General features: G+C 42.7%; 2 protein-coding genes across 4 annotated transcripts in view; both read left to right on the plus strand.

The window, feature by feature from the left end:
- The window catches only part of BICD2 (BICD cargo adaptor 2), a 79,637-nt gene extending 64,905 nt beyond the window's left edge, over positions 1–14,732 (plus strand). Inside the window, exons 7-8 of one of the 3 annotated variants that reach the window (XM_042880256.1) lie at positions 9,195–9,360; positions 12,575–14,732. In XM_042880256.1, coding sequence (XP_042736190.1) covers positions 9,195–9,360; positions 12,575–12,580 — 172 coding nt within the window. In that variant the 3' untranslated portion in view covers positions 12,581–14,732. The other 2 variants (XM_042880255.1, XM_042880254.1) reach the window with 2 other exon arrangements.
- A 10,684-nt stretch (positions 14,733–25,416) lies between these two features.
- The window catches only part of FGD3 (FYVE, RhoGEF and PH domain containing 3), a 103,538-nt gene continuing 101,505 nt past the window's right edge, over positions 25,417–27,449 (plus strand). The window contains exon 1 of the mRNA XM_042880316.1: positions 25,417–25,441. Coding sequence (XP_042736250.1) covers positions 25,423–25,441 — 19 coding nt within the window. The 5' untranslated portion in view covers positions 25,417–25,422. The remainder of the gene's footprint in view (positions 25,442–27,449) is intronic.

A 27,449-nucleotide genomic window follows, 5' to 3' on the forward strand; every position in this document is an offset into this window, starting at 1 on the left:
CAATGAGAAATAAAGAAAAACCTTCATCTAAAAGTTGTCTGTCCCAGCTTAGTGACGTTCACAGGGACATCCCTAACAATGCTCCTGTGCCTGTATATAACAACGCTGCCTGAAGGAGGTGGAGAGAAGAGAGCTGCTGGTGAATTAACCTAGACACTTGCTTTTAAGATAACCCAAAGGAATGGGACAGTCTGAATGTGCTGTGTGGTTCTCTGAATTCTTAGTGTGTGCATGTGTGTATATACATTTTTAAATGTATAACATTTTCTTTCTATCATCTGCTAAAAAGTACCCAATAGGGAACCACAAGGATGTTTGTAACGATTCCTGAGGCTTTTCCATATCTTTTTTTGTGGAGGTGGATCTGCAGCAGCATGAATGTCCCTTTAGTGACCACAGGCTTCCTGGTGATTCAGTCTTCCTCAGCAATATCTGTGTGTATGAATAAGCATGGAAAGGCAAAATGTAAACTAAGGAAGCTGAAGATGGAGTTGTGGCACCACATTATGCTGGAGAAAGCAGAACCCTGCACAGCATGCATTTATCCTGCTCTCCTTTTCTGGACTGTGATCTAATATGCAGAACTTGCAATCTCTTTGTTAACTGTAGATAGCTTGAAGCTGAGAGGAAAGGAAAAAATACACTACTGGCTTTCAGTTATTCTTCCTAGATGCAGACAGCTAGCTGCCTATGTTTTCCTACACGTTAATTCTGCTGCCTCAGTGGGTTAGTGTGAGCGTGGTTTGGAGAGGATGTATTGTCAGAGAACTAGGAGAGGAATCATTCTTTCCCTGCCTTGTTTCAGTGTGCTGTCACCTAGAGGTCGATTTTGTCCTTGTACTGAAAAGGGTTCTGTGGCATGAGGAAGGCAGAATAGAAGTTCTTGTTAAAGTGAGAGACTGAAGAGCTCAGTGCCAGAGTTATTGCAGGGAGCTGCGTGTGATTAAAGGCACTGTCTAGGAATGCACAGCCGACTCCCCTGCCTAAATGAACAGTTAGCATTTCTGAACTTCTGTTCTACATAGTAACTGTAGTGAAAGCAATCAGAGGCCAAGAGCAAATCAGGACTCCAAAAGCTGAGGATGGAAGGAGTAGAGACCTCTTCCACCGACCTTTCGTCTTGTGAGCACTTGTGCTGCTGGTCACTGCAGCTGGGCCTTTGTACTCTGCCTCCAGCCTGTTGCAGAGAGCGTAGGAGCTGCTGATTGCCTGCTGCGTGCCTGGTGTTTCAGTAGCTTTCAAGACTTACTGCTGCATAGGGCACTGTCACTCCTTTTCTCCTTGACCTCTGGTCAGGAAGGTTTAGTAGCCTGATGGCTGGCTGTGAGCATTTCCCTGCAGTGGCTGCTTCATATGAGCCCTTATTTCAGGTAAGGTAGGGAAGGGGTATTCCGAGGTGCTTGGGCAAAGATGACTCCAAAACAGTTTTTGAAGTTGATATTTAAAGAGCACCTAAAAAGTAAAGTATTAACAGCCCAATTTATTTCTCTGCCATTGCCAACAGCTAATGGAGCATCTATTAAGCACTGTCAGTCTCGTTCCTGCTATGGCCAAGAGGTTCCTATCAGCAGAGATGAGTAGCAAATGGTGGGTCCCTTGCCCCACCATACTCATTTCAGTGCTTTGTGTTTGACTGTGGGGTGAAGCAGACAGCTGCATACATCTGTATTTTCCACAGGAAACTCACCATTTTGTAGGATGCAAGAGAACTGTAACAATAATGTGAGTTGAAGATTGAGCGTGAATAGAATAACTGACCTAATTTCCTTTTTAAACTAGAGTAATCCTACTAATGTGACAATGCTGCCAGCTATTTTTAATAAGTAACAAAAATGCAGTAAGACTTGAGGCTGGAGACAAAGGAAGGCTTGCAAAACCCAGATTAATAGCTTCCAGCATTAAAGGAGCTATTGAGAGACTGTTGGGGCATTCTAGACAACACCGGAAGCCTAAAATTAAGCTGTCACACAAAGGAATAAATCAAGATATGCACAATGTACTATGGAAGTGCATTCAGTAGCTCTGCTGCAGAAGTCCAGATTTTCTTAATCAGCACACCTCTCCCTGTTGTATGTACAAATGGGCTGAAAGCACTGGGGGCTGGTTTCAAATCTGCCTGATAGAGCTGGAAATGGAATTTACCTGCGTAATGAGACTGTAACAGCTCTTGCAGTGCTGTATTGCAATCAAATAATTTGGTATTTTGCTACTAAATTCTCCAGGAAAAAAAAGATGCAATAATTACTTTGTTAAAAAACTCGAAGAGAAGTTGAACTTTTTTTTTGGCTTTACTTTCTTGAATAGGTTTGCACTTGCTAACAGGGTCCTCAGTGGTGCAAAATATAAATGAACAGCAAGGCCTGATGCATGTTAGGGTGTGAGGGTTCATTAGGGCGCAGCCTTCAGCTTCATTACGAGGTATGCATGGGTACGTCTTTCTCTTTCATGGATGCCACCTGGTCCCTGCACTTTACCTGTTATCTGAAGCAGCTCTTTGAAAGAATATTTCCCAATGTTTCTTAAAACTCTTCACACAAAATAAACAAAATAAATTATGGCTGTCTTTCTGATCCCTGTAAGGGTGAGGTTCATCTCAGTACTATTAATCATATAAAAACTAGATTGTGCCAAAGTGAGTTTTCAAGGCTGTCTCTAAAGTCAACAGATAGACTGCCACTTCCCAGGAACTGTTAACCAGAATGTAGAATAAACATCAGAGGGCACTGGCTGAGTCCTTATTGAAGTTCCTAGATCTATTCCTTGATAGTAGTGGAGAACTCTGACTGAACCTGCTTTAGCAGGGAGGTTGGACTTGATGACCTCAGAGGTCCAACCCCTGTGATTCTGTGATCTTCACCTCTCTGCAAAAAGACAGGATTCTGCAGTTTGCTATTCACGTTTTCTGTTTCTTTTCCAGAGGCTGAGAACAATCAAGGACAGTAAGAGAACAGGCAGTTCTGGTTCCTCTGAAATAAAGATAGAACACTGAGAAATCCTGCAGAAGCCCGAGGTTTTTACAAGCAGAGAACAAATGTGCCCAGATGTAACTAATGGCTATCCCCATGCCCCACTGTTTTCATAAACAGTAAATAAAAGGAGAGACAAGCTTGGCAACAAGTCAGCAATGAGGAACAAGTGGCAAATGTTAGAATGTACTGGAAAAAGTGACAGGATGTAATATGAGATGAAAATTGCAAGCTAGTGAATGTGGTGAAGAAGCAAAGCTATGGCTACAAGAAACTAGCTGCTCTTGGTAATGGAGAGTTTTTCAAATGAATAAACTGTGTCAGATTGTTTTTTCTGAGTGTCCAAAGTATTTGGGAAAATATTCCCATGTTCTTGATCATCAAGGGGCTGCAGAAGAATATAAAGGAGCTTAAATTCATGCAGATAGCAGTGCAGTCCTCACAGGACTGAGAATATAGCTAAATGTAGCTGGCCTCCACACAGTAAAATATTGAGCTTGTCTAAAAATACCCTGTAGAATAAAATCTCAGAGGAACCAGACACTGAAAATGGGACTTTGAAAATTTCCAGAGTGGGATTCCAGACAGGAGTAAGAGTTTGTGTCCTGTTCCTGCTGCTCAACCTGGAGCTGATGAAGGATGACTGGAAAGTCTGGGCTGCGACATAAGGGCAGGACCGAAGCATTCAGCTGTGTTACCCACAGAAGAAAACATAAGTAATATCTTATAGACAGTGGTTGATGCCCTGTGCCTGCCTGTCATTATTCAAAGGCATTTAGATAATGGATAATGCCCTTAACAGAATGACTAAACTTCTGGTTAGCTCTGAAGGGGGCAGGCAGTTGGACTGGATGATCCTCGTAGGTCTTTTCCAGCAGAACTATTCTTAATAGCCATGTTTATAACACTAATGTAACTGTAACACTAACTCTAGACTCTACACAGTCTACACAGTATGGCAATTAAAATGCCTAATGCAAGTAATGCTGGATATGTCAGCACTCAGCCTTGGTGAAGGCATTCCTTGTAGATAAACCCTGGAGCTGGGTTGCAGCAATGAGTTCAGTCTTCTCTCAGATATCTTTCAAAGTAACCGTGTCCACCCCACGAGTTCCTGGTGCTTAGTTTGAAGCCCAGTTATGCTGAATGTTGAGGAGAGCAGAACGCAGGAGATGTCCCTGTGCTGTAGGTAAGGGTGATGCCAGCTCTTGGCATGCAGCTTGTCTGCCCTTTGTTTTTAATCCAATTATGAAGTGGGTTACTTGAAAATACCTTATAAGGAAATACCACGGCAGCAGCTATTTGGATCTGTAGTCTAGTAGCCACGTAGTTGTTTGGCTTTTTGCATAGCATTGATAGGAATGGAGAGTTCAGGATTAGGTCTTCATCTTCTGCTCCCCCCTTTCAGTGAGGACTTGGGAAAAAAGTCCTGCCTGGGTGATAGCTTAGAAATTGCTTCTAATGTAGTGGCATAAGATCATTATTTTTGTCTTCTAAAATAGGTCTAAACAAAAAATGAGAAGAAAAAAAAAAGCTTTCTTTTGAATTCTAGAAGAGGGAATTTGCTGTAAAAGTTTATGATCTGTCCTTGAGAGTTTTTATCAGTGGAGGTTCAGAGCAGTACCCAGCTGTGTGGGGCTGACTGTTCCCCCTCTGTGCAGGAGTGCAGGACACAATCCTTCCCACATGTTTCAAATCATAAGAGATTTATGGTTTGATTACTTCCTTTAATAGCTTTTACTAATGAACATTGATTACACATGGCTGATTGTAAGCATTTTAGAAAACTGTAGTTGGTTATAAATTATACTCTGTTTACAGTGCAGATGTCAGTGATGCACACGTATGTGCAGTGATGCTATAGATTTATTCTTTTCAATGCACAGCTCGGATGAGTTTTTAATGCAAGGCGTTGAGGAAGGAATTGCCAATGAGGAATTTACAATGAGTGAAGTTTCACCAGACCTGCTTGTACCTTACATAGGGCCTTAAGCTGGCCAACTCCAAGGTGTTCGTTCTTCTGCCTTCATCAGCATTCATGCTTTATTTGAGTCCTTGCAGTACAGCTGTGCACATGAAGCAAGAGCTGGGCTTAGTGTGCTTCCCAGAGTCGTTCAGATGCTGACCTAGTGGAGGGCCAGGGTCCTGCAATTGGAGCTGAGTGAATTTTCTGTGTAGCTGAATTGGGACTGGTGTGTGCAACGAGCTTGCTTGCCTGGAACAGGCTTATGTAGCGTTTTCTTTAATAATTATGCTTTAAAAACTTTTTCTATAAACAAACATATTTTTTTAATGGATATGCAAATCCCTACGCAGTGCGAGTTCCTCTGGGGCGGACAGCTTTAGTAGCTAGCTGGGGTGGTTATGACTGGTAGTTCCTGAAGGCTTGGTTTGGTGGGTATGGTGGTGTAATGGGTTGAAGGTTGGGACGGATGATCTTAGCAGTCTTTTTCAATCTTGATAACTCTATAACGCTCACATTTGGCTGTTTTCTGTTGTCCATATATAGTGACAACCCTCAGTTTTCTGTCTTTTTGTGGTGAGCTCCTGGGAAGTCTTTATTTAAACCTTGGCCTTGCAGTTAACAATCTAAATAGTATAAACTGCAAACCTTGTCCTTGGTCCTGGTCCACGCAGTATCCATGGAGCTCATCTGCAAAACAGAGCAGAAGGTTGTCTTTGGAGGGGGAAGGTGAAGGAAAGAGGGTGTTAAAATGCTGTCTTTAATATTAATTTCTAACATAAAGAATCGGTTTGGAAGCAGGTGGCTAATACCCCTTACAGCTGAACTCACTCGCTGTTCATTTACATGTCATTTTAACTGCTGCTCTACTAATACATAGGGAGTTTAAATCTTCTGTGCCTTAATTTCTTATGTAGGCTGACAGCGTAATCTCTCCATGTAGAAGTGAGAGCAGTCGATGCTCTGGATGCCTCCTTCAGTCACACCTCAGTCTTGCTTTCTTGGAAATGGTGTTATGGGCCTCATGCTGACTGCAGAGGAGGGGGGAGAAGTTTAATTATATCCAGGTGCCTTTGGTTACGTCACTTATTTGCAGAAAGATCTGGAGTCAGTAGTGAGTTCAGCTATAAATGGTACCAAGTGTGGTACATGCTGAAGTTTAAAGAAAATAGTATGTAGGAATATTATGGCACTTGTCAGAGGTAGTGATTTGCAGCTTTTGAAAATGAACCGACTCGTTATATTTGTCAAAAATTTGACATTGAACAGTTTTAGGGGATTTTGCTTTTTCCCATCACAATATTTATTGTCCCACTGTGTGGATATTTGTTTTTGTCAGTGGTGGTCTTTAGAATCGAGTAGGTATTTCCTTGAGCTCTTTGTTCTGTTGTTCTAATTATCAATCCCAAGGAAATAGGCAACATCAAAAGATTCTCTTCAGTATCCACTTAAAAATGTGAACGTGTTCACAATACAGCACAACAGCCTTATGCTCAATTCATGTTCTTTAAAGCGTGAGAGCTCAATTATATTTTCAATAGTGTTTTTAAAACAAAGGTACTTTGTGTTCTGATCTTCTAATGATTTTGCATTCACTCTACAGCTGGGAAGTAGCTGAGCACATGGCACATGAGATTGTGAAAAGGAAAGATATTTTATTGTTACATCTGCAAAGCAGAAATACAGCTACAAGTACCACAGAAGCACGCTGTAGTGGCTGCTGCTACCACGAGTAAAGCAGCTCTGAAGGCTGTTGTGCTGCAGTGCCTGGGGAAGCTAACTTCTTGTGTGAGGAAGCGAAATGGGGAGTGGGTGAGCAGCAGAAGTTGGGCACATCCCGGTCCACCTGCGCACACTGCATCTGCTCTCCCATCCAATTTTCAGTCCTCACCTGTTTGGTTCAAAGGAACTGTTGCAGTGTTTTGCATTATGGATTGTTCCCCTGACTGAGGGCAACCACGCTTGCACCAGGATAAGGTTTGCTTTCGAGGCTGTATTGTTTCAACTCACTTAAAGATCTGGAAAACAGATTCAGGGTGCACAAAGGTGTGCAGCATAGTAGTTAGACTTCCTGCCTGTCCCATGTCCTCCCGCACACAATACAACAGTTATTCAGGTATTGTAAAAATTGCAGCTGTTTGTATGCTACTGATAGCACTCCCTTTTGTTGCTCAGGAAGGAAAAGCTGCCTTCATAGAATTGTATGGAAAAAAGTGGTGGAGGCATTTGATGTCCTGCATGCCTCATTTTTTGAGGCAATCATTGGATATTTTGAACCTTTGCACTACATGAAGTGTGTTGAGGTAGTGACTTGCTACAGTAAGTTTCTGGAGACAAATTCATGGCTTTAATTCTAGCTCAGCTCACACACCAACTACTTTATGACTTCAGGTGCCCGTCCATGCTATCAGGTTTGGCACAAGTGACCAGGCACTTTTTACCTAGAATGTCACAAGAGCACAAGAGAAACCCAACAGCCCTCAGCCTTCTGTCTTTAGTCTGCACCTTGTTCCAACCCGCGGATGAAAGAAATGCACTTCTAACAAACTAGAGCAATAGGGCACAGTGTGAGCAGTGATGTTATGAGCCATGCCTTCCTGCAGCCCTGGCCTCATTTGAAGCTGGTGCCAGGTGCCACCTCCATAAGAGAGCAGGGAGGGCTGGTATGGCTGCAAGACTTATTTTTCCTCTGCTCAGTCTTCCCAGGGCTATTCCTACATGTTTTCCTCTCTGCTTGTACTCACAGAGGTGCATAGACTTGTTTTGCCTTGTGATGTCCCTCTAAATCTGAGGAGGAAACAACAAGCAATAGGATCGTAGCACGCTTAGGGTTCCTGTTTTTTTTGTTATTGCCTTGTTGTTTTGGTTTTGCTGTGCTCACCATTAACTCACATAGGGTTTCTACAGTGGTTCAGCAGCATGCAGAGATTTGTGTGGAGGTTCCTGCACACAGCAGCCCTAAACTCACATCCTTCTGCTAGGCTAAGCTACATTGCAGTCTGCAGGTTTTACATACACGTTTCTGGGTTACTGTATAATCTCCATATGTGTTCCAGAATAAAATTCAGTTTTTTTTTTCCTTTCCCTTGTTCTCTTCCCAAGAAAAAAATGGTTAAGGATAAGGCCTAATCCTGCAGCTTGAAGTCAGGGAGAACAGAATGGAGGACTTCATTATATAAGCACAGCTGACAAATCTGCATGTGAATGTGGTTTTATTCAGTGTGGGTGTTGTTTTTCTTTTCCCAGTCTTCTTTATGTTGTTTAATGATGGTAAATGTCCCGTAACCTCAGGGGCTTTTCCATTTTGGCATTAAAAGGAACTTCTTTGCAGATATTATTGCTTTTATGAAGTAGTTGTGTTTTACAGATGTGGCCATTGTAAATTCCAGCTGGTGCCTATGATTATTCTCTTGCTACCCATATTTATAATTCTTCTGTGTGCAGTAAATGTGCATTTACGTACATGTAAAGATAGACACTTCTAAACTGTGGTGCACCATGCTAGCTCAGTAGTTTCCAAGCAGGCATCCGTATGGCCTCCCCTAAAGGGCTCCTAGTAACACCCAGTTCTGTTGTTTAATTGGCTCAAAATTAATTTTGGTGGTTAAAGCTATCATATAAAAGCAAATTGCTGTAGAAAAAGCAGTAATAAAATACTAATCATAGTTTCACATCAGGAGACAGAGTAGATTAAACTAAAATTATTAAAGATGCATCTTTATAACAGTGCTGTTCAGTCTCCATTGGGAATTGGTTGGTGTAGTCCCTGGGTGACTTAACAGCCTGTGAAGCACAGGGGCTCTTTGAACAGCATCAATAAGTGCTCTGGTAATGGCCATATTACAGCACTCCTACTGCTCCTCTCTGACTCCCTTTGCTGCCTGAAAGTTAAAATGGATGTGGTCTCTGTGTAAGTGGAGACAAAAGGAAATTGATGGCATTATGTGTGTGCACTGTGTCGGGCTGATGGGCTGTAGGACATCCTGCACATCTTATGCAGGAGTTCTTTCACACCAGGCTTCAGTTATCCAGGGGCACCCTTCATTGTGCTGCCCTGAAAGGCGTGAATGTAAGTGCTGAGCGTGGGACTGTAAGGACCCCACTGAAGGTAGTTGTGATTTCCACATGTTGACCAGAGTTCCTATTTAAAGCTGTATGCAAGCAACCACAAGATTATAAGACTGTGCTGATATCTGCCAGGCACGAGGGATTCATGCTTTGTGGATGGAAACGGGATTGCTAAAGGTTGATGTATTTCATTGCAGATGTGACGAATATGTCACACAGCTGGATGAAATGCAGCGGCAGCTCGCGGCAGCTGAAGATGAGAAGAAGACTCTGAACTCCTTGCTTCGGATGGCAATCCAGCAGAAACTGGCACTGACCCAGCGCCTGGAGCACCTGGAGCTGGACCACGAGCAGTCCAAAAGGGTGCGCACAAAATCTGCTTCCAAAGCCAAGAGCAGTAACCCTACTGTAAGTCATGTTCGCTCTTGTGGAGACAGGCCTGAAGGATCTGTCCTTAATAACCAGGTGTTTTGTAGCGAAAAATATAAAATCTATTGTGACTAGGAGAGGTGTGTAGAAAAACCGTATTATGCATCTTATTTTATGCTGTAATTGTCAGCGTAAATCCCCACTATCTGACGTCGCGGTGAGTTGACTTGTACTAGTAAGTTGTTAAACCAGGTAATACAAGTTGTATTATGGTGGTCTTAACTGTAACTAATTCGTAAGTACGGGGATGGTATTAACAAGTTAATGGTGGAAAGGAAGTAGCTTTTTCCACAATTAACCTGTGTGGGTTTTGCTGGTTATGGTAAGTGTTAAGAGTACACCTGATATATTCTATCTGGTGTGACTAATTGTAGTTCGTATAGCACAAATGTGATCCTTTCTCCAGGGTTGCAGCATACTTTAATAAATGCTTTCACAGACAGAAGTGAACAGAAAACCTCCCTTGCTGCTGAGGCTAGAAGTGGTGAAAAGCAAGTGTTCAAATTGGAGTTATGTCTTGAAAACAGATAACATTTTGAAACTAGAACCAAAATTAAATAATTTGCCTGATATGGCAAATACTAAGAACTTGCAGTTATATCACCACTTACCAATGTCCTAGAGCTTTTATAGGCCATAAAAGCTAGGAGATACATGGTAGGATACATTATTTACACTCTGCTTCCCTCACTTCAGAGGGTTAACCAGATGAAACTTGCACATTTATACTAAAAATATGCAATATTTACCCCCATCTGGTATAAAAGCTAAAAGTTTGAGAATTGGGATCCTACCGGTGGGCAGTTTCACTTGAAATTATACTCTGGAAAAGTCCCGTGTCCTGGAAGGATCTCTGTGGTGTCCTGATGCTCCTTGCAGCACACTTGGGGAGGAATCTGTTTGGTATATCAGTGTAGCCACACGACGTGTCTGTGTAGAAGTAATGAGACTATGGTCTAGTATTGTTTTTCTCAGCTTTCAGTATTAATCCAAACAGGATGATGCTTCAGAGCTCTGATCATTTTTTAAATACACAAACGATGTTGCATTCCTTATGCAAGAACATGTTCCACAGGGCTCTACATTATAGGCACAGGAAATGGAAGCAGATCACCCACTAATAAATATTTATGAAGTAGCTTAGTATGCATATTAATCTTTAAAAACAAACAAACTTTAGTCTGCTGTTAAACTTCTAAGAGGCCTTTTTAGCCACTTAATTTAAAAATGGTTGAAAATACAAAAGTGTACTTCATAATTGGTGCCTATATGGAAGATCAAGAGCGAAAAAGTTGTTTCTAGAATTGTGGAAAATCTGTGGAGCACAATAAGGCACGCTTTTTTTTCCCTTCAAACCAGTTTTCAAGTGCCTACCCTCAGACTTTATTTTAATGTAAAGCCCTGTTCATTTTGTACTCTTTCAAATAATTTTGTATGCCTATAGTAGTACTTAAAAGCAAGGCGAGACTGCACAGCTGTCTGCTCAGTAGTCCTGTTCTATAAAGCCATTCTGATGTTCCTGCTGTGGTACCGCCTCATCTCACTGCCATTTCTTATAGATGATCAGCAGCTTGCTTCCTCTGCATTGCCACTCTGCCTATAGTAGTCAGGAGATATCACAGTACTCGTGTAAGGTAATAAGGAGCACAGCTTGTTTTCCCAGCGAGGGAAACCGCTTGGGATTTTGGCTTCCCAGATACTAGAAGGAAAAAAAATAACAGTGAAGTCCCATACAATGAGACTGCAAACCAATGGAACTGTGGAAAACTTGCTATGAAGCCGAGAAACACGAGGATGCCACAGCCAAATGCCAGAATTGCACTTCCCAGGATTGAGAGCTGGGGGAAAAGCCAGGCTTGTTAATTCTGACATGCTGCTCAACCAGCACTGCTATTGCAAATAGCAATTCTGGCCTTAGAAAATAGGCCCTGTGCATCTGATAGTACTTTTTTTTTTTTTTTTTTTTTTTTTTTAGCAAACACTGAGTTCTCCTGAATTTGAGCTTTAATAGTGCTAAGTAGCAGGTTTGATATTTTAGAAGCAAGGCATTTTTTAACAATTTTCAATCCTGCTTTTCTCTTCTTTGCTGCACAATCTTCCAAAAGGCCTTTATTCTTCTCATTCCTGCATTAAGTGTAATTAAAAATACTTGGTAAAGGAGGCATCGGCGTGCTCACCTTCTGTGCTTCAATAGAAACAGAAGTTTGCTTCCACTACAGTAGGGAGCTGTAACACATTTCTCACCGCGTCTCTGATTGCAGTATTTTCACAAAATACTGATGGCAAAAAAAGTAAATTGGAGAAACTAATTGAATGAATTGTCAGGCTTTTTTTCAAATTAGCTGCAACTTTCTATGAAGATTTCAATGTTATGGTGGCTATTACTACTGGTCTTAGCTCACGCTCTTCAGTTCCAAGCACGAACAATTTTGCTATCAGCACAATAGTCCTAGTTGTCATTTCTACCTTCTTTCATTTCTGTGGATCTATAAATTGAAAGGCAAACCTCACCGCTATTTGAGCTTGTTAAGTCATGGTTAAACTTCTAGTGTCTGTTATAATTTAAAAAAAGAAAAGAAATGAGCCATGGTGGTAAAGGTGACTTGATCCTGCTGTTTGTATTTTTAGATAATGATTGTGTTTAAGATTGAGGCTTGTAATTCCTGATTAACCATTTCTTAAAATGTATGTTTGCTGTAAGTCTTTCATATCACTTCCAATGGGTTGGGCTAAAGCATGAAAAATTTCTTAAGCCGTCACCTACCTCTGCAAGCAGGCTCTTCTGAATGATGCTCTCTGCATTGGCCTGCATGACACACTGACCTGCATGTTTCTGGAAAGTGTTTCTTGCACATTTATTGCTGTTAACTTGTGCTTGAACAGCAAAGCTTTATTCAGTACTTGTAAGAAACTTTCTTTCTGCAAAGCTATTGCTTCCAGGCTAAACTCATAAAGCACTGTTTCATCAGCTTGGAAAGCATCTTTGAGCTAAATTCGCTGCTTCAACCCCAGCAAGCTAACAGACTCCCTCAACAACTAACCTGCTATGGAGCTTTTGCAGCACGTTGTATTAAGTTGTCAGTTCTATGAGAATTAAACACTGTTTTGTTTTTTTTTTTCTAATGCTATTTTTTTTTCCATTTTTCAGCTGTAGAATAGTCCATGGAGAAGGCCTTTCCAACAGTGCAACAGCATTTCTTAGCCTCTTTCATTGTGGTTATAAGTGGTAGCCCATTGCACAAAGAATGCAAACCACTGCCCCGATCCTAACTTTTGAGAACTCCCTTCCCTGTGTACTACCTGAAACTTTCCTTTAATGTCTTGAGCTATAAAACAAACAAGCTTTACCTATAAGTGCTGCTGCAGTAAGAAAACTTACAAGTGCTGAAGAAACCTACTTCAAATGTAACGATCACCACATTAGTTTATGATCTACTAGAAATGTTTGGATGGGGGAATTTCTTATCTCATTGCAGACGCTCATTGTTCATCCGGTCATTAAACCTGTGCACTTTTGATATTTTGATATTTCTCTTTAGCTTCTTTAATTCCTTATGTAGAAGAGTTTATATAAATGCAGTGGTTTGTGCTCATAGTTCCTCTCCAACTTCGACTTCTGATGGTTGATTTCTACATCAGCATGTGGCAGAGATTATTTTTTTTTGGCTCTAGATGTGTTTAGAAAAGAGTTTCAACACAAAACAGGAGCTCTGCTAAACCATATGTGTGCTGTGCTTCAGCAGCTTTTTATTATTATGAAATGTTAAGCTTTATATGTTTAAATTACTGATTTTTTTTTTTTTTTAACTGCCATATTCATTAAGAAATCCAGGGTATTCAAATTCTGGGGTTTTTTTCATATTGTATTATTATTCTTAGGAATAGTTCAATGTAACAAGAAGAAAACTTGACTTTGCTCTGGTTAAAACAGTAATAGGCACTTGAAAAATATAAAAAAAGTAGTGTTACCTATAAATTCCAGAATTCCTGGGTTTTAGGAAGTTGAAGTATTATTGATTAACAGAATTTTATACAACTGTACCAGTTAAATTCCAAATTGGAATTGTTTTGTTACTTTTTCATTTTTATTGTGCCAAATTATGGTACATTTAGAAAGAAAAATTCTAAAGTTGTCAATGATAGGGTGTTATCTATCAGCGCCTTCTGTCATTAATTCTTGCCAGTAGTGCCTTTAATCATTTGAAGGGAGAACCTTAGAACAGCTTCGTCTATACAGGAGGGAACGGAGTGGCTGCTGTGGAATTCAGTGAAGACGTGGAGCAATAAGTGCAAAGCGAACTCCCCTGTCGCACATTTTTAATGGGTAGACTTACTGTGCTGGATGGCATGTTCAAGGAATTGTAAAAAATTCTGTTAGTCAATGATATTTCATCGTGCAGATCCTTACAAATTCAGGGGAAGAGAGGGAAGAGAGAAAAACAAAACCGAATCGAACCCAAATACACTTTGGGAAGCAAACGGACTCCTAGCAAACACACGAGCAAGGTGTAGAAACGCATTTGTGTAACAGTACGGGGGACGCATCGGGAGCATTGATGTTATTTAGCTTCGTGTGGTGGTGGATGCAGTTGACCATAGTATTGTTTGCAAATGTGAACAACGGAACACGAGTAACTTCTCTTGCATGTTATACCTAATGGTTGTGATTTCAGGAAACAGAAACGGAGCAGTGCATCACCAAGCTGTACCTGCCTCTGGGGTGCTGTTTGTTGAGGCTGATGTGAACGATTAAATTGGTACTTGTTGGGGGGGAATTCCCCCTCCTCAAAAAAAGTACAAATTGAAATAATATTGACAGTAGGGAAAAGATTTCTGTTTGCTGGAAAAAAAAAAACCACAAAGAACAACATTATTATTCCTAGATGTGGGGACTTATATTTCCATCTTCTGTTACAGTATTGATTCATAAGAAATATTGTTGCATTTAAAATTACTACATTTGTATGTGGGTATTTATTTGAAATGATGTCGAAGTACTGTATTATGTTCTATGTGCATTACCTTTTAGTGGTGGATTGGTCTCCATTTAATGTCCTATGCATGTATTCTTGCCAAGTAACCTTTACCCAGATCTGAAAAAAGTGGTTGTTAAAGAGACAACGTGGGAACTGATTCTTAAAAGTATCATTGTGTGTTAATTGGATAACCTTAGGAGGCATAGAGGGAAAAATGTTACTTCCAAATTAATACGAAAATGTTAATGTAGGAAAGCAATCTGCCTGCGTAAAGGTAGTCACATTGGCAGTGTCAATAAAAGAGAAAAGGAATCACGTTTCCCGCTTGCACTTTTTGCTTTCTTGTCTTTTTGAGAAGGCACCGTGCTGATCTGTCAGCTTTCCTAGGCTATTTTCACAGTGGAACTAAACGAATACACTTACCTGAGAGAAATGGAGAACTTACAGCTAAGTTTGCTGCAAGACTACACAATTGGTTCTTTGTGCTCGTATCTGAGGATGCTGCATCAGAAGCTGCATCCTCAGCACAGCTTCACCGGTGTTCCAGGATTGGTTCTGAGGGAGACGGGCTGAGTCTGTTCCACTAACAAAGGCAAACACTGGCAGCAGCAGAGGAAAGGGCTCACGTTTGTTTGTCACCAGTGTGGGAAGGGTAGGGCCGGTGCTTGTGCTGGCTCCTGGTCCTGAGATGATGCGTTCATTGCTTGTGTGCTCTTCAAAACACAGTAAGAAAATGTTCAGCCAGTAGAATTATCCGACCAACCACAAACAAAAAAACTGGGAAAGGGGGTTTGAAGTCTGAGAGCATGGCTAAGGTTTGCTGTGTCTGTAGGACATCCCTGGAGCAATTAATTGGTACTGACTCGCAGGAATATTAACTATGGTTCCATACTATTGAACTCTCACTTTTCTAGGTGGGGATCTTACAGCTATTCTACTTGTATCACTGGTAGCAATCAGGTTTATTACACCAGCTAATCATCACGGTGTGTAACTCGAGAGTGGCATAATTTCTAACAAAACCTCAAACAAGCTTGCTGAATTGTTGGTGCGTTCCACCAGCAGAGTACATCTGCTGGGATGTGTGGCCTCGTTGTGTAGTTCTGCTTTTGCTATAGTGGGAGCTGTACCTGCAGTTTGATTTGAGGGATGCGTGCAAGTGACAGAAGAACAAGAACAGACCTGTTTAAGTACTAAGGCAGCAGAATTAAAAATGCTTTCATAGGAAAATAAAACAATGGAAGTAGAATATTCAGCTTAAAAGCTATAAATTAAAGCAGCAATTTCTTTGTCTGTTTTCTGTGTAGAAAAAATTCAGTGCCTGCAGGGGGATGTTGCTGGTGCTGAGTTGTGAGGGTGGGTCACCAGCAAAATTCCAGAGTACAGATGTTGCTGTATTTAGTTTGGGGGAATCTATCAGCTCTAATGCTTGCCATGGATTCAGTAAGTGGGCAGGATCCTTGTTTCTTGTAGTCTTGAACAAAGCTACAAACTTGCCAGAGGAGGAGCAGGGCAGCTTTTCAGGACTACTGAGGCACCTAAAGATAAAGAGAAGCAAGCCCGCAAGTTGCCATGTTCCTCGTTTTGTGGGATGAGGGCAAGGCAAACTGACATGCATGCTTTTGGAGATCCCTCTGGATAAATGGTAAAATGCAGTTGCAAACATTTACAGAAGTTACACTTTAAAAATTATATTTACATTTGTGTGTTTGTAAAAGCTGATGATACAGATCGATGATCAGCGCCAGGTAAAGGTATTTTTGCAGCCCAAGTACTATTGGAAACAATGGAAACCTGCGAAGGTCTGTCCTGTGAGCTTGAAAACAAGCAAAGCAGCTAATAAATCTGGTTAATTTGAGTTCTGTATTGAGCAGATAAACATTCCTTGGTAGTTGTTAGGAAAAACATTCATGTACAAACTACTCCAAAGATGATTTCATCTTCTTCCTTTCACTTTCCCAAGGGTATTGCAGTCCTTTCAGTAGAGGACACAGATTGCTGCTTCTCAGTGCAAAGGCAGATTTCCACAAAAAGAAATTACTGCAGCTGCAGAGGGGGCTTATTTTCCCTTAGGTGCTACGCATGGATCTCCAAGGTAATCTGAGACCTGATTTCATACATGGAATCTGCATCACCGTGCCATATCCAACCCTGTGGTGCTGGGACGTGCTCCTAAGTCATCGGATTTGACAGCTGTCAAGTGAAGTGGCTGTAAGATGTCAAAACTTACATATTATAGATACAATTAAATAAGGATTAAGGAAGAAAAAGATTCTGGGTCTGGTTATAGATATTAAAATAGACTACTTCTGATGTAAAGCCAACACCAGGCTGGAGCAGTGTAAATCTGATTATGCTGAAAATTTAAAGAGTACTTAAAACTTTATAAATGTATTCATTGAGAGTTTTATATGCACTTGCACTGAATGAATGCATGATGGTCATTTCTAGTGAGGAGACTGTTCCTGACTAAGACAGTTTGTTTCCTTTCTCCAAATCACATTGGGTAAGCAGGCAGCTTCTACCATCTCAGATGACTGGTTTTTTCCCTGTGTGGCTTCTACCCTAGAACTCAAATTAGTGCAACTGAAGGCTTTACGAAGGGATAAAGAGTATTTGATGCAGAAGTGGAATGTTAGCATCCTGTTGTACCCAAATGAACAATTATTCATGGCATCACAGAGCGGTTTGGGTTGGAAGGTGCCTTAAGGCCCATCCAGTTCCAATTGAGACAACAGGTAGCAATCGTTCTCCTTCAGAAGGCAGAAGTCTCTCTCAGGGTGGAGGCTGATGAACCTGCAGCTTCAGGAGGTTTTTCTATATCTAAAGAATAGCCTGAACTTCGGCCATATTAGGATGGGGAAAGAATTAATTTATTTTAGCTAGTGTTTGTGCGGTTATTTAGTAATGGCTCTCAATAGTCAGGTTTTGTAAAGGCAAATTCCTTGTGGTTTCATCTCTCCACAGAGATAGCTGATAGCTAGGAATTCTATCTCCAGCCTATGCATGCTTTTCATGCTTAGGGAACCTTCTTAATTAGTGCAAATACTTGAATCAAACAGCAGAGTTCAAGCGTGACTGAAGCAGCCAGAGCCAAGGAACCTGGTGGCTCTGAAGGTCACTGTGTGGCCTCAGCTGCTGCTGCTTTGCTTAGCGCTTGGCGCAGCCCGCGTGCCACACGTTTGCCATGCTTCAGATCTGCGGGCAAGAAGTTGGGAGTTCCTGTTTCTTTCCTGTCTCCAAATGCCTTGATCTGTAAAACCAGCTGGGAACTGGGCCGGTTCCTCATGGTGCGCAGTTCTGTCAGTGTGTCTGACTGTGTGGCGGTGTGGGAGGAGGAAGCAGCTGCCCAGGCAAGCAGGAGGTGAAGCAGCGCATTTTGTGGGCAGTAAGGGTCAGGCTGCAAGAAAGCTGTTTCAGCCCCAGCTCCCTGTCTGTCTTTCGTCTGTTTTCCCTGACCATGTCGTTGGCCTTCGGGTCTGATATGCTCGACCTCGGCCCAGGCACAGCCAGTGGAGCTCTATGCCTGAACTTTCCTCACCAGGGGTGGGCTTTAGAGTTTGGGGTTTTGTTAAGTTCCTGTTGTAGGATCAATACTGGAGCAGTAGGGGAAGAGAGAAAACGTTTGCATCTTTGATTTTTGATCTCTTTTCCTTGGTGCTATATGGATGAAGCCCGAGTGTATTTTATTTTCCAAAATGTCTTTCACTGACTCAGTGAAATGCACAGTTAAGATCTTGGTGATGTTTACAACCCCCATCGTTATCAGCACCCTGCTGCAGAACTACAGTTAGAGCCCAGAGAATGGCTGAGTGCTGAAGATGGATGTTCGTGTTCTGTCTTTCTAATCCAGTCTCAGAAGCTGTTTGGGTATTGGAAATGATAAGAACACAAACCTTTTTTCTTCGTTTTCTTTTTTTTAAAATCACTTTTAAAGCCACTGTGGTCTCGATCTTTTGTGATTCCTTTCCTGAGGTGAGTTCAACTCTTCATTTTAACCTAAAAGATTGTTTCCTGAGGAGTAGTGACTTGTCACTCGTGCTGCTTCTTCGTGTCTGTGGGGATCAAAACTCTTCTGAGAAGACCTGGCAGAGCATTGCCCAGCAAAGGAACAATGGATATTTCTTCTTACATCTCTGCATCACCTGTAGAAGGCCCCCCAATTCCTCTGAAGGCAGCTTCCATCTGCCTTCAGAGGAATTGGGGGGGCCTCCTACAGATCTCCTGCACAGGAGATGTTGCTTTCACAGAGGCAGAAGAACAGCAGCAAAAGCAGCCACTGGTCCTATCCCAAATACCTCCTTGTGGGCTAACTGAAGTGTGTTTGTAGGGGTGGGGAGAAGGAGAGGGAGGTATGCAAGAATATGAAGGAGGCAGCTAGGAAAAAATGGCAGCAATGGATTAGGTTGGACTGTTGGAGCAACTTGGAGCAGCTGGAGCTGCTGTGGGCAGGGATTTTTTGGCATAAAGCCTAAGAACAGCTCAATTCCAAAAAAGCAGCTGGCAAATTAGTGCAGTCTGGTAGTACAGACTGCATAGTGTGCACTTCTCTATCTTAAAGGGCTCGACTCATGCCTTTATTAGCTACTGGGATAGGAAAAGGCACGTGAGATTACAGAAAGAAGGAACAGTGTAAGATGAGAAGGTGCAGGAAAGGAATATATTGGTGTGTGTAAGTCCAGAATATTTCATGCACGTTTCCTAGGATGCAGCAGTCGTCTTCAATTGAAGTTCATAGATTTTCTATTGAAGCAAGGTATCAAAGTACTTCTAATTAATATCTGAGTCAAATTAAATACAGGTATGCTTCTCTGAATGTGAGCATCAAGTTTAAGCAGATAAATTTGACTAGCCCCAGGTTAGGTTGATTTCGAACATGGTTTAAACTTCATTTGTTCCTGTAGTGTTGCATTAAGAGAACTAAGTTTGCTTGAAGGCCTCTCCTACATACCTGACCCAAAATACAGCTGTTCTGATGTGCAGCAGTTTATACTGGAACAGGCTGAACCAGTCTAAAACTGGTTTAAGTAAGGTGAAGCTTCAAGGCTAGCAGGAAGGAGCGTGAGTCCCTGCCTGGGGACACCAGCTGGTGGAGGCCGGGCAGCAGTGCCGGCTCCTTGCCCGCTGCTAACTGGTGGTACTGTTTTGTTCTCAGTGCCCGGCACATCAAGGTACACGTTTGGACAGATGGCTTAAAATTCCTACTGGTTTGTGCAGAATGTGTGGAGGATCTGGCCAATATAAAGTTGCCTATTAAATCATATTCTCTACCAAGTCTGTCCAGCAATGAAGGTCTGTCTGTTTTTCTTCTACGTGGCATTGGTGCTGTAAGTACCACATTTCCAGTCCAGCCCCCTTGTGCTTAATTAAAGAGCTGCTTAAATGCCTGGAATGTCTCCGTAATCTCAGCTCTGTGAAATACCACTGCCTGTGGTCTAAGAGGAGGGGCAGAGGGACCAAGTACGGAAGATAAATCTTCTTCCCATCTTTCTAGAATTCTCTTCCACATATTAGGATAGAGAAAACAACAACAACAACAAAACACCCATAGAAGTCCAAGTGCCAATGCTTAAATGTAGTGCCAGTGTCTGGTTTTGAGGTCTTGGCTGCAGAACATTGCAGTGTTTCAAAAGGAAAACCTTGAGTCGCTGCAGCTTGCTGGGAAAGGACTGCATGTCCTACACTAATTCTTTTCTTCTCTTTGGTTCTCTACAGCCTTATAAAGGGTCATTTCATTCTCATTAACTCTTTAATTCCAGATTAAGGGTAAGCATTTAAAATCATTTCTAAAAGTCCTGTATCGAGCTGTAGCTCTACGTGACAGAATTCCATTCTTCACTAACGGGTAGAAAATGTGAAAGGGCTACGCTCAGTGTGCCTGAGCATGGAAATCCCATCTCTTGCAACGGCGTTGTTTTGGAGAAGGTCTGCGAAGAGAACGCTAGATGGCAGTGCGATACAGAGCGGCTCCTCGCTCGGGCTGCCCGCTCTCCTTGGCTGCCTGCAGAGAAAACGTGCGCTGATGGCAAAGCGAAAATCATCCCGTTTGTTCCACGCTCAAAGATTTGACTTTTGTCTCAAGAATTCTCCCCCTCCCTCCCTCCCACTCCCCTTCCTTCCTTCCCCTCTTTAGCTTTGCCAGTGTTCCCCATGGCTTTTCACAGCTCATCTTGAATGTATTTCTTGCTCTTCTGACAAGTTTGGCAGGTTTGGAACATAAAGCTTTATGAATGGTTACCATTGCTGCAACTGATTACCCTAAGAATCACATGATAGACAATAAATGGAACCACAAGTTCTAAGGGATTTTTTTCTACTTTTTTATTCCCTCAGCTTGGTTCTTGAGCACTTGCCATCTGTCACTATGCCACATAATCAAGTATTTGGGGCTCGTGCTGGACCTGCCATGACCGAGAGCCTGCCCTGCCTGCTAATTGTCATCCCTTGTAGGGATGGGTGGTGGGCCAGCACAAGTAATTTCTTTCCAGCTGCGCACTGGTTGAACAGGCTTCATGCAGCAGGAGCTCAGCCTGCGTTGCCTCTTGGCCTCTCCTCCATCAGGACTTTGATAGCACTGTTTCCAAGCAGCATGGCCAAGATCTCGTGGTAGTGCAGCAGGCTGTGGCCAGTTCAGTGGAGGCAGTCGCAAATAAAAGAACACTTCTACATGTTTTCATCTTGCTGCTTCCCAGCATTGCCAGTTGTGCAGGGTCTTTGTGAAAGGCAATGGTTAGGCCGGCACTGCTCAGGCTCTTGCAGCAAATGTTGAGTCTTTGTTGTAAGGAAAGGAACAAAGCAAGAACTACTGGAATAAACCATAAATCTCATTTCCTAATGGGCAGCATGGCCACACGTGCATGGCAGACAGAGTGAGGTTCAATGTGCAGTTTTATAGGGGCTGTCGTGCTTTGGCTGTCTTCCCTGCCGTTCCATGACAGCTGGGGATCTCACACTATTTTTAGGAGTCAGAGAACCAGGAACCTGCTCCTGCTTTGCAATTGATCAGCAGGAGATTTAGAACTGATGGGAGAAGTTCACTGGCTCCGCACCACCCCGAATACTTTCTGTTGAAAAGCAATGACGAACTCCTGCATCTTTGATCTCCTCGTTGGCTGTTTCTTGCCAGTTCTGTCTAGCTTGCTTCAGCACTTGGGAAGGCATACCTTCAGCTCAGGGCCATCCCATGCACTCATTCAAAGATAGCGTAGCTGTGCTTGCGCAGTGTGACCTGCTTTGGCGCTTCGTTTCCTCTTTTGTCTCCTGCCTATTATGCCTTCAATAGCAATTTCCTTTGTTACGGATATTTTCTGCCCTTCTTTCAATGGCTACAGGACATGCCGGTGTCTGCTCCCAACCTGATCAACTGGTCTGAAAAGTAATGAAGAAACAGGCTGATGGCTCTGGTCTGCGCTGGACGTGGATTCATGGTGTCCCTTTCTAGATACTATCATTCTTCATATAAGTGAAATAATCTGATAGATGCTTTTACCATCTAGTAAAAACAGCTCCCAGCGCCAACCAGCCCCTCTATGGTAAGACTGAATGAAAACATAGACTTCACTGGGCAGCATTAAGGTATGAAGGCAAGAAGAAGACATTTAATCACTACTGGATCGTGGTAAGATATGGAGGTGCATGCAGATGTGGGAAAACATTGGCCCCGAGACTTTTTTAGTAGAATTTGCTTAATGCACAAGAAAGACCTATGTTAAATGGTTTGCCCTCATTCTGCCATCTTTTCTTTTTTGAGTGGTTCAGTCTTCAAAGAGGTTGAAGAAAGAGGCTGCTTATTTACACAAAAGATTAAGGCAAAACTTCACTGAGATTGTGATAACGCGTGGTCTACGTCTGTCAGAAGAGCAAATGGTGATGGCTGGTTTGAAACTTTCACACGTGATGGTTGAAGAGTGGTTTTTGTATGAAAACTTAAGTAATCACTTGAGGGGTCAAGGAATCTATTTTTTAAAGAAAAATGTTTGCATTAATTCTGTAAATATTGTACTAACCATTCCGACGATTTTTGTCAGAGTAGAGCAGTTTTAAACGATTTGGCTTTAACTTCTTTGCAGGGTCACCCATAAGTTAAACAAATACTGAAGTAATTGATTTGAAGTACTTCGATAACATCATGAGAATGCCATGAGCAAAGCTCAGATCAGCATTGGTTTCTGCACCCAGATTAATGTTGGCTGGGGTGACAAAATCAGGAGCTATAATTCTCTCTTCCTGATGAAAAGCTAACCTAAGTCTGCTGGACCATCACGGCAGATCTTAAAAGTCAACATTTCTAGTGTTTTTCAAACTGGAATAAACTCCTGATCAAACTGTGTCAGAAAAACGGTATTTCCTTTTCTGTTTCAGAGATTCCAGTTTAAACACATAACTTATCAAAGCAAAAAAGGACAGAATTTCACTTTGGCTGATTTTACTTTACTGAAAATTTGGGGGTAAAAATATACAATGCCATTTACATTACTTACTTCCAAACTAATAATTTCTCAGAAGGCTTCATCCGAGTGCTGCTCAAAGCCAGGAGCATTTGGATACCTCAGTCCTTTTCATTTTGAATAACGGAGTTTATGTTCCTGAAAGGCTTTGCTTTTGAAAAATATCAACCTCGATGTGTCTGTGCCATGTCAGATGATTGCATTCATAAAGCATATCTTGTTCTTGAGGTAGTATAAAAGTCAGTTTTGTTTGAAAACAGTTAATCAAATGGCGGCTTTAACTCCTCATTTACAACGTGACACAAAGTAAATCACAAACGTGGGACTGAAAGGACCCTCTGGGTCACCGAGTTCATCCCTAATTCTGCAGCTGGATGTCCATGGCTGACCAGTCTACACCTTTCAGTAGGCTAAAAATACAAACGCAGAAGCGCCGTAAACACCACCTCATATATGCACAGAGGTTTCTGCAACACTGCTGTGTTCTGTCTTAATTTCACCTTGGTATTCTGGTTGTGGCTAGCAAACAGAGCTGCACTCACCGACAGACCAAGAGTCTGCTGGCTGCCACACGGGTTGGCTTTTAGCTAAAGAGGTCAGTAACACCTCCTCCTCATCAGCTGTGACTGTGGATAGTTGCAGATGAAGTGTAACTTTCCTGGTCAGGACACCCACAGTCCACCAGTGATCTGGGGCACTGCCCTTGTTTCACACTCAGAGACACAGAAGATTGGAGAGAAGCAAAGCGAGCGAGCCCAGCATTCTTACAGACCACTGATATCAGAGTAAGAGCAACAGGATTATTGTTTTCGCTAGCACAGCATTTAAAAGATGAGTAATGACTCTGTGGGCTTCCTTGGGGATTGCAAGAAGATTTTTTGTTCCTGTGAAGATCAGGTTCTGGAAAGAGAAAGTGACACACTGTGATCACAGCTTATCTACGATATCAGCCTGCTTCTGCTTTCAGAGAGTCCAGAGCACAACTTCATGTATTTTACCATCTGAATCAATTTGATCAATGAATCAATGACAAAAAAACTGTCAGGCTGATGTATACCACTGAGATCAGAAATTGTAGGATTTGAAATCCCTCAGTGTTCAGGACTACAGTCCCCAGTACAAATTTCAGTCACTTACAAAGCAGGGATTAAAGACTAAGTGTTCCACTCTGCTAAAAAATCTGACGGCTGTACAAACAAGCTGCTGCAAGACCCGCGTCTTGGATGTCGGACGACTTTACTCTTATCTGCAGTTCCTTAGTTTTGTCTCTCTGCTGCTCTGTTCTTTATTTTTCTCTGGATTCCTTGCTGCTCTGGTAACTGGTGTTGGTGAATATGGAATTAACTTGTTTATGCCTAAGGTATCATTAAAAGAAAAAACAACAAACCACCCTACCTCAGTGGGGTTCATCTCAAAAGTATTTCCCCTCGAAAGCCACCTTTGATGAATCATTTATTCCCAGTTTTTTTCTAAATATAAAGTGAAAGCAACAGAATCAGCCTCAGTGCTGCCATAAATTTTAAATTTGTGTTGCCATTGCTGGTTTAATCTCACTGTGAATGAGAAATAAAGCAGTACTCCTTTCTCTGTAATTGAAAAGGCTCGGTTTCGGATTCATGAAAATGAAACTGCATAAATACTCAAAGACAAGTTACATTCATCTCCAAATCTCCATCTTTGAATTAAAAGTAGTCTCTTCAAAGAGAAAAAAAAAATCATGCTCTGATCAAAATTCTGAGAGTTATAAATAAGGAATCTGTACACAAAGGAACTTTGTATATTCAGTAGAGGAGTGTCATATGATGGCACAAGCACATGAGGGTCACCCCAAGGATTACATCATCTGGAAGAGAACACAACATGCATCTCTTATATGAAAAGCATGTAGACAAAACTGTGTATTAGCAAAGCCTTAGCTTCTTGGTCTCCAGTGTCTTGTTAAATGGATAGAGGTTATTTTTACCCTTTTAACATTTATCTTTCCTGGACATGCAATATTAATCCTTACTTAACTGCACAGCCTACCATGTGGGAGAATTAATTTGTGTTGAGAGCACTCTTCTTGTAGAAGAATTTTAATGCGTTGTGACAGGTAACTTTTTTCTTCTTGCAGGGAGAAAGAAACGAGTGTTTGTGTGAACTTCACTAACTGCTTCTGCTGTGTGTATGGGCCCTTTTCTCTTAGCCTTGTGTATATGTGCATTAGACACAAAGGGTTTGAAAACAATAGAAAATATCCCATGATAAAGGGAACATTCAGTGGATGCTGCCCAGCGCTTCAAAGCTTCAAGGATGGAAGTATGCTGTGCTAAGTGCAGTTTGCATTTGTAAGTAAGATTTAATACAACTAAGGCTGTATGGTGCTCAGCAAGATGCAGTTTGGTGCAGAAGACAGCCAATCAGTGTATATTCTATTTAGCAGAAGCTTTGACTTCTGTGAAGTGAAGCCTGAGGACAGCAGAAGTGACAGAAGTGTTGGCAAGACAAACTAGTTCCTATTATGACTTCCTTCATGAGAGACTGAAGGGAGGCAGCTCTGACAGTCATGCGAGGAGGAAAGGCTGAACTTGGTGATGGATCTACAGCCTGCAGGTCAGTTGAAGGTTCAGCTCTATGCTTTTACTCCAACTGTGCCCCAGAGCCCCCTCCAGGCTTCGTTCCCCACACTTTTAAAAGATGGGATGCTTCTCAATTCAGGGGGAAAAATGCAACTAAGCTACATTGAGAGGAAGCGTCCCAGCAAACACCTTCCTGTTACAGAACGACTCCTGTGGCTGGTTTGCTTTTGCTGGTAGTGGCAGCCTATCTTCTCAGCAGCTGTTATTCCTTCAACTCCTTTGCAGAGCTGCAAAAAAGAGCACACCTTTCTTTGTTGCTTATGTACTGAAATTGCTCTCTGACTGCAGATTACTTACCCTACTTGAAGAAATGGCTTATTCTTAGATGTGAAGAAACTTACACTGGCCCTTTGTTGCAATGGCCACAACTTAATATTTGCTTAAATTGTAAATTTCCTTCAGAAGTATTCATTGAATTCAACAGATTCTGGTCAGAGGTGCAAATTAAATACTGCCCATGCCCAGACTGTAAGAGTTGAGAGCACCGCCGATGAAAAATTCCCTAACTCTTTGAGAAAGTAAGCCAATCAAACCCAAATGCTGGATAGGATGAGGAAAGAAATGCACAGGAAATAAAAGAACCCTTTTAAAGAATGATGGTCATTTGCTCTTATGGTGCCATATCAAATATGCTTAATGTAAACGATTGTCTTAGCTCAGTACCTTATAGCAAGGACCTCATTTTCCTGAGAGCAAAGAACTTGGATATTGTCCAACAGTTGTTAAGTCTGTTTCTGCTGAACATGGGCCATGTCTGACAACTGTGTAACAGTAACAGGTAAGCTGGATCTGCTCTGATAAGAAAGTCCTTCAGAGATGATCAGTCTTGTTGAACTAAAGGACAGGACTAATTTCAGGGAGCTACGACTATTTTGAATAGCAATACAAAGACTTTAATCTCTGAAATGGCTGCTTGTGTATTACTTTCGTATATGTGTAATAGTGCTTTGAGGCAGGATCTTGAATGTAATAGATGGGATTCATCAAAGCAGTGTCAAGAAATCCAGATTGGCTCCTTGCTGGTAAGTCTTTTTCAGACTGCCTTCCTCTGGTTTAGCTAGTCCTTATTCATACTTCCTACTCTAGAACTAGCCGTTATATTCTGAAATAATTAGTCCAAAGAAATCCACTTTTATGAATTTTATCACAGAACTGTTCAAGAAACGTGTAGATGTGGCACTGAGGATGTGATCTGTGGGCGTGGTAGGGATAGGTTGATGGTTGCTGACCTTTGTGGTCTCCTCCAACCATTCTGTTCTTTTGCTGACAAGGCCCAGAGCAGTGAGTCAGTGCCGGCCTTCAAGCAGCACTGAAAGCCCTTATGGCGTGGGGTGGTTTTCCGGGAGGGGGGCAGCAGCTGGGCTGTTCGAGAGGACAAAGCACCAGGGCTCATCTTCTCTTCACTCTCCACCCTGCGAGCCAAGGAAAGGACAGTGGTGTTGGGTACTGTCTGTGGCCATGTGCTCCTTCGGCTCGGCCTCGCCACACGCCCCGCGCCTCAGCAGCTGCACCGCGAGGACTCAGCATTGCAGGCAACAGCTGGTGAGGCTGCCTGCAGCCTTTGGAAGCTTCACACCACGTTGCTTTTGTACGCAGGACTGCGGGGCTTTGTCCAGCAAAACGCACAAAACCCTCCCTGCTGCATGGAGGGTCGCTCGCCCAAGAAGCCGGCTGGAGGGGCAGCAGCTGCCGTCCCTCAGCACCGCAGCCTTCTGCCCGGGCAGCGCCCCGCAGCTCCGTCCCCTCGGGCCCCTCTTTCTCCCGCGGGGCTCGGCGCGCCGTCAGGCTCGGCGCCCGTACCCCCGCCCCGAGGCCCGCAGAGCGGCTCGAGAAGCGCCGCGCTCCCCTCCCCCGGGCCGGGAGCCGCACCTGGCCGCAGGGCGCCCGGCCCCTCCCCGCCCGCGGGTCCCGCTCGCCGCCTGGGCCGGGCCGGGCCGCGCCGGGGCGGGCGGCTCGCAGCCGAGGCGCCGCGAGCCCCTCCC

The sequence above is a fragment of the Lagopus leucura genome, unplaced genomic scaffold, assembly GCF_019238085.1.
Source record: "Lagopus leucura isolate 7727_CA_CO unplaced genomic scaffold, USGS_WTPT01 Super-Scaffold_100026, whole genome shotgun sequence".
NCBI lineage: Eukaryota > Metazoa > Chordata > Aves > Galliformes > Phasianidae > Lagopus > Lagopus leucura.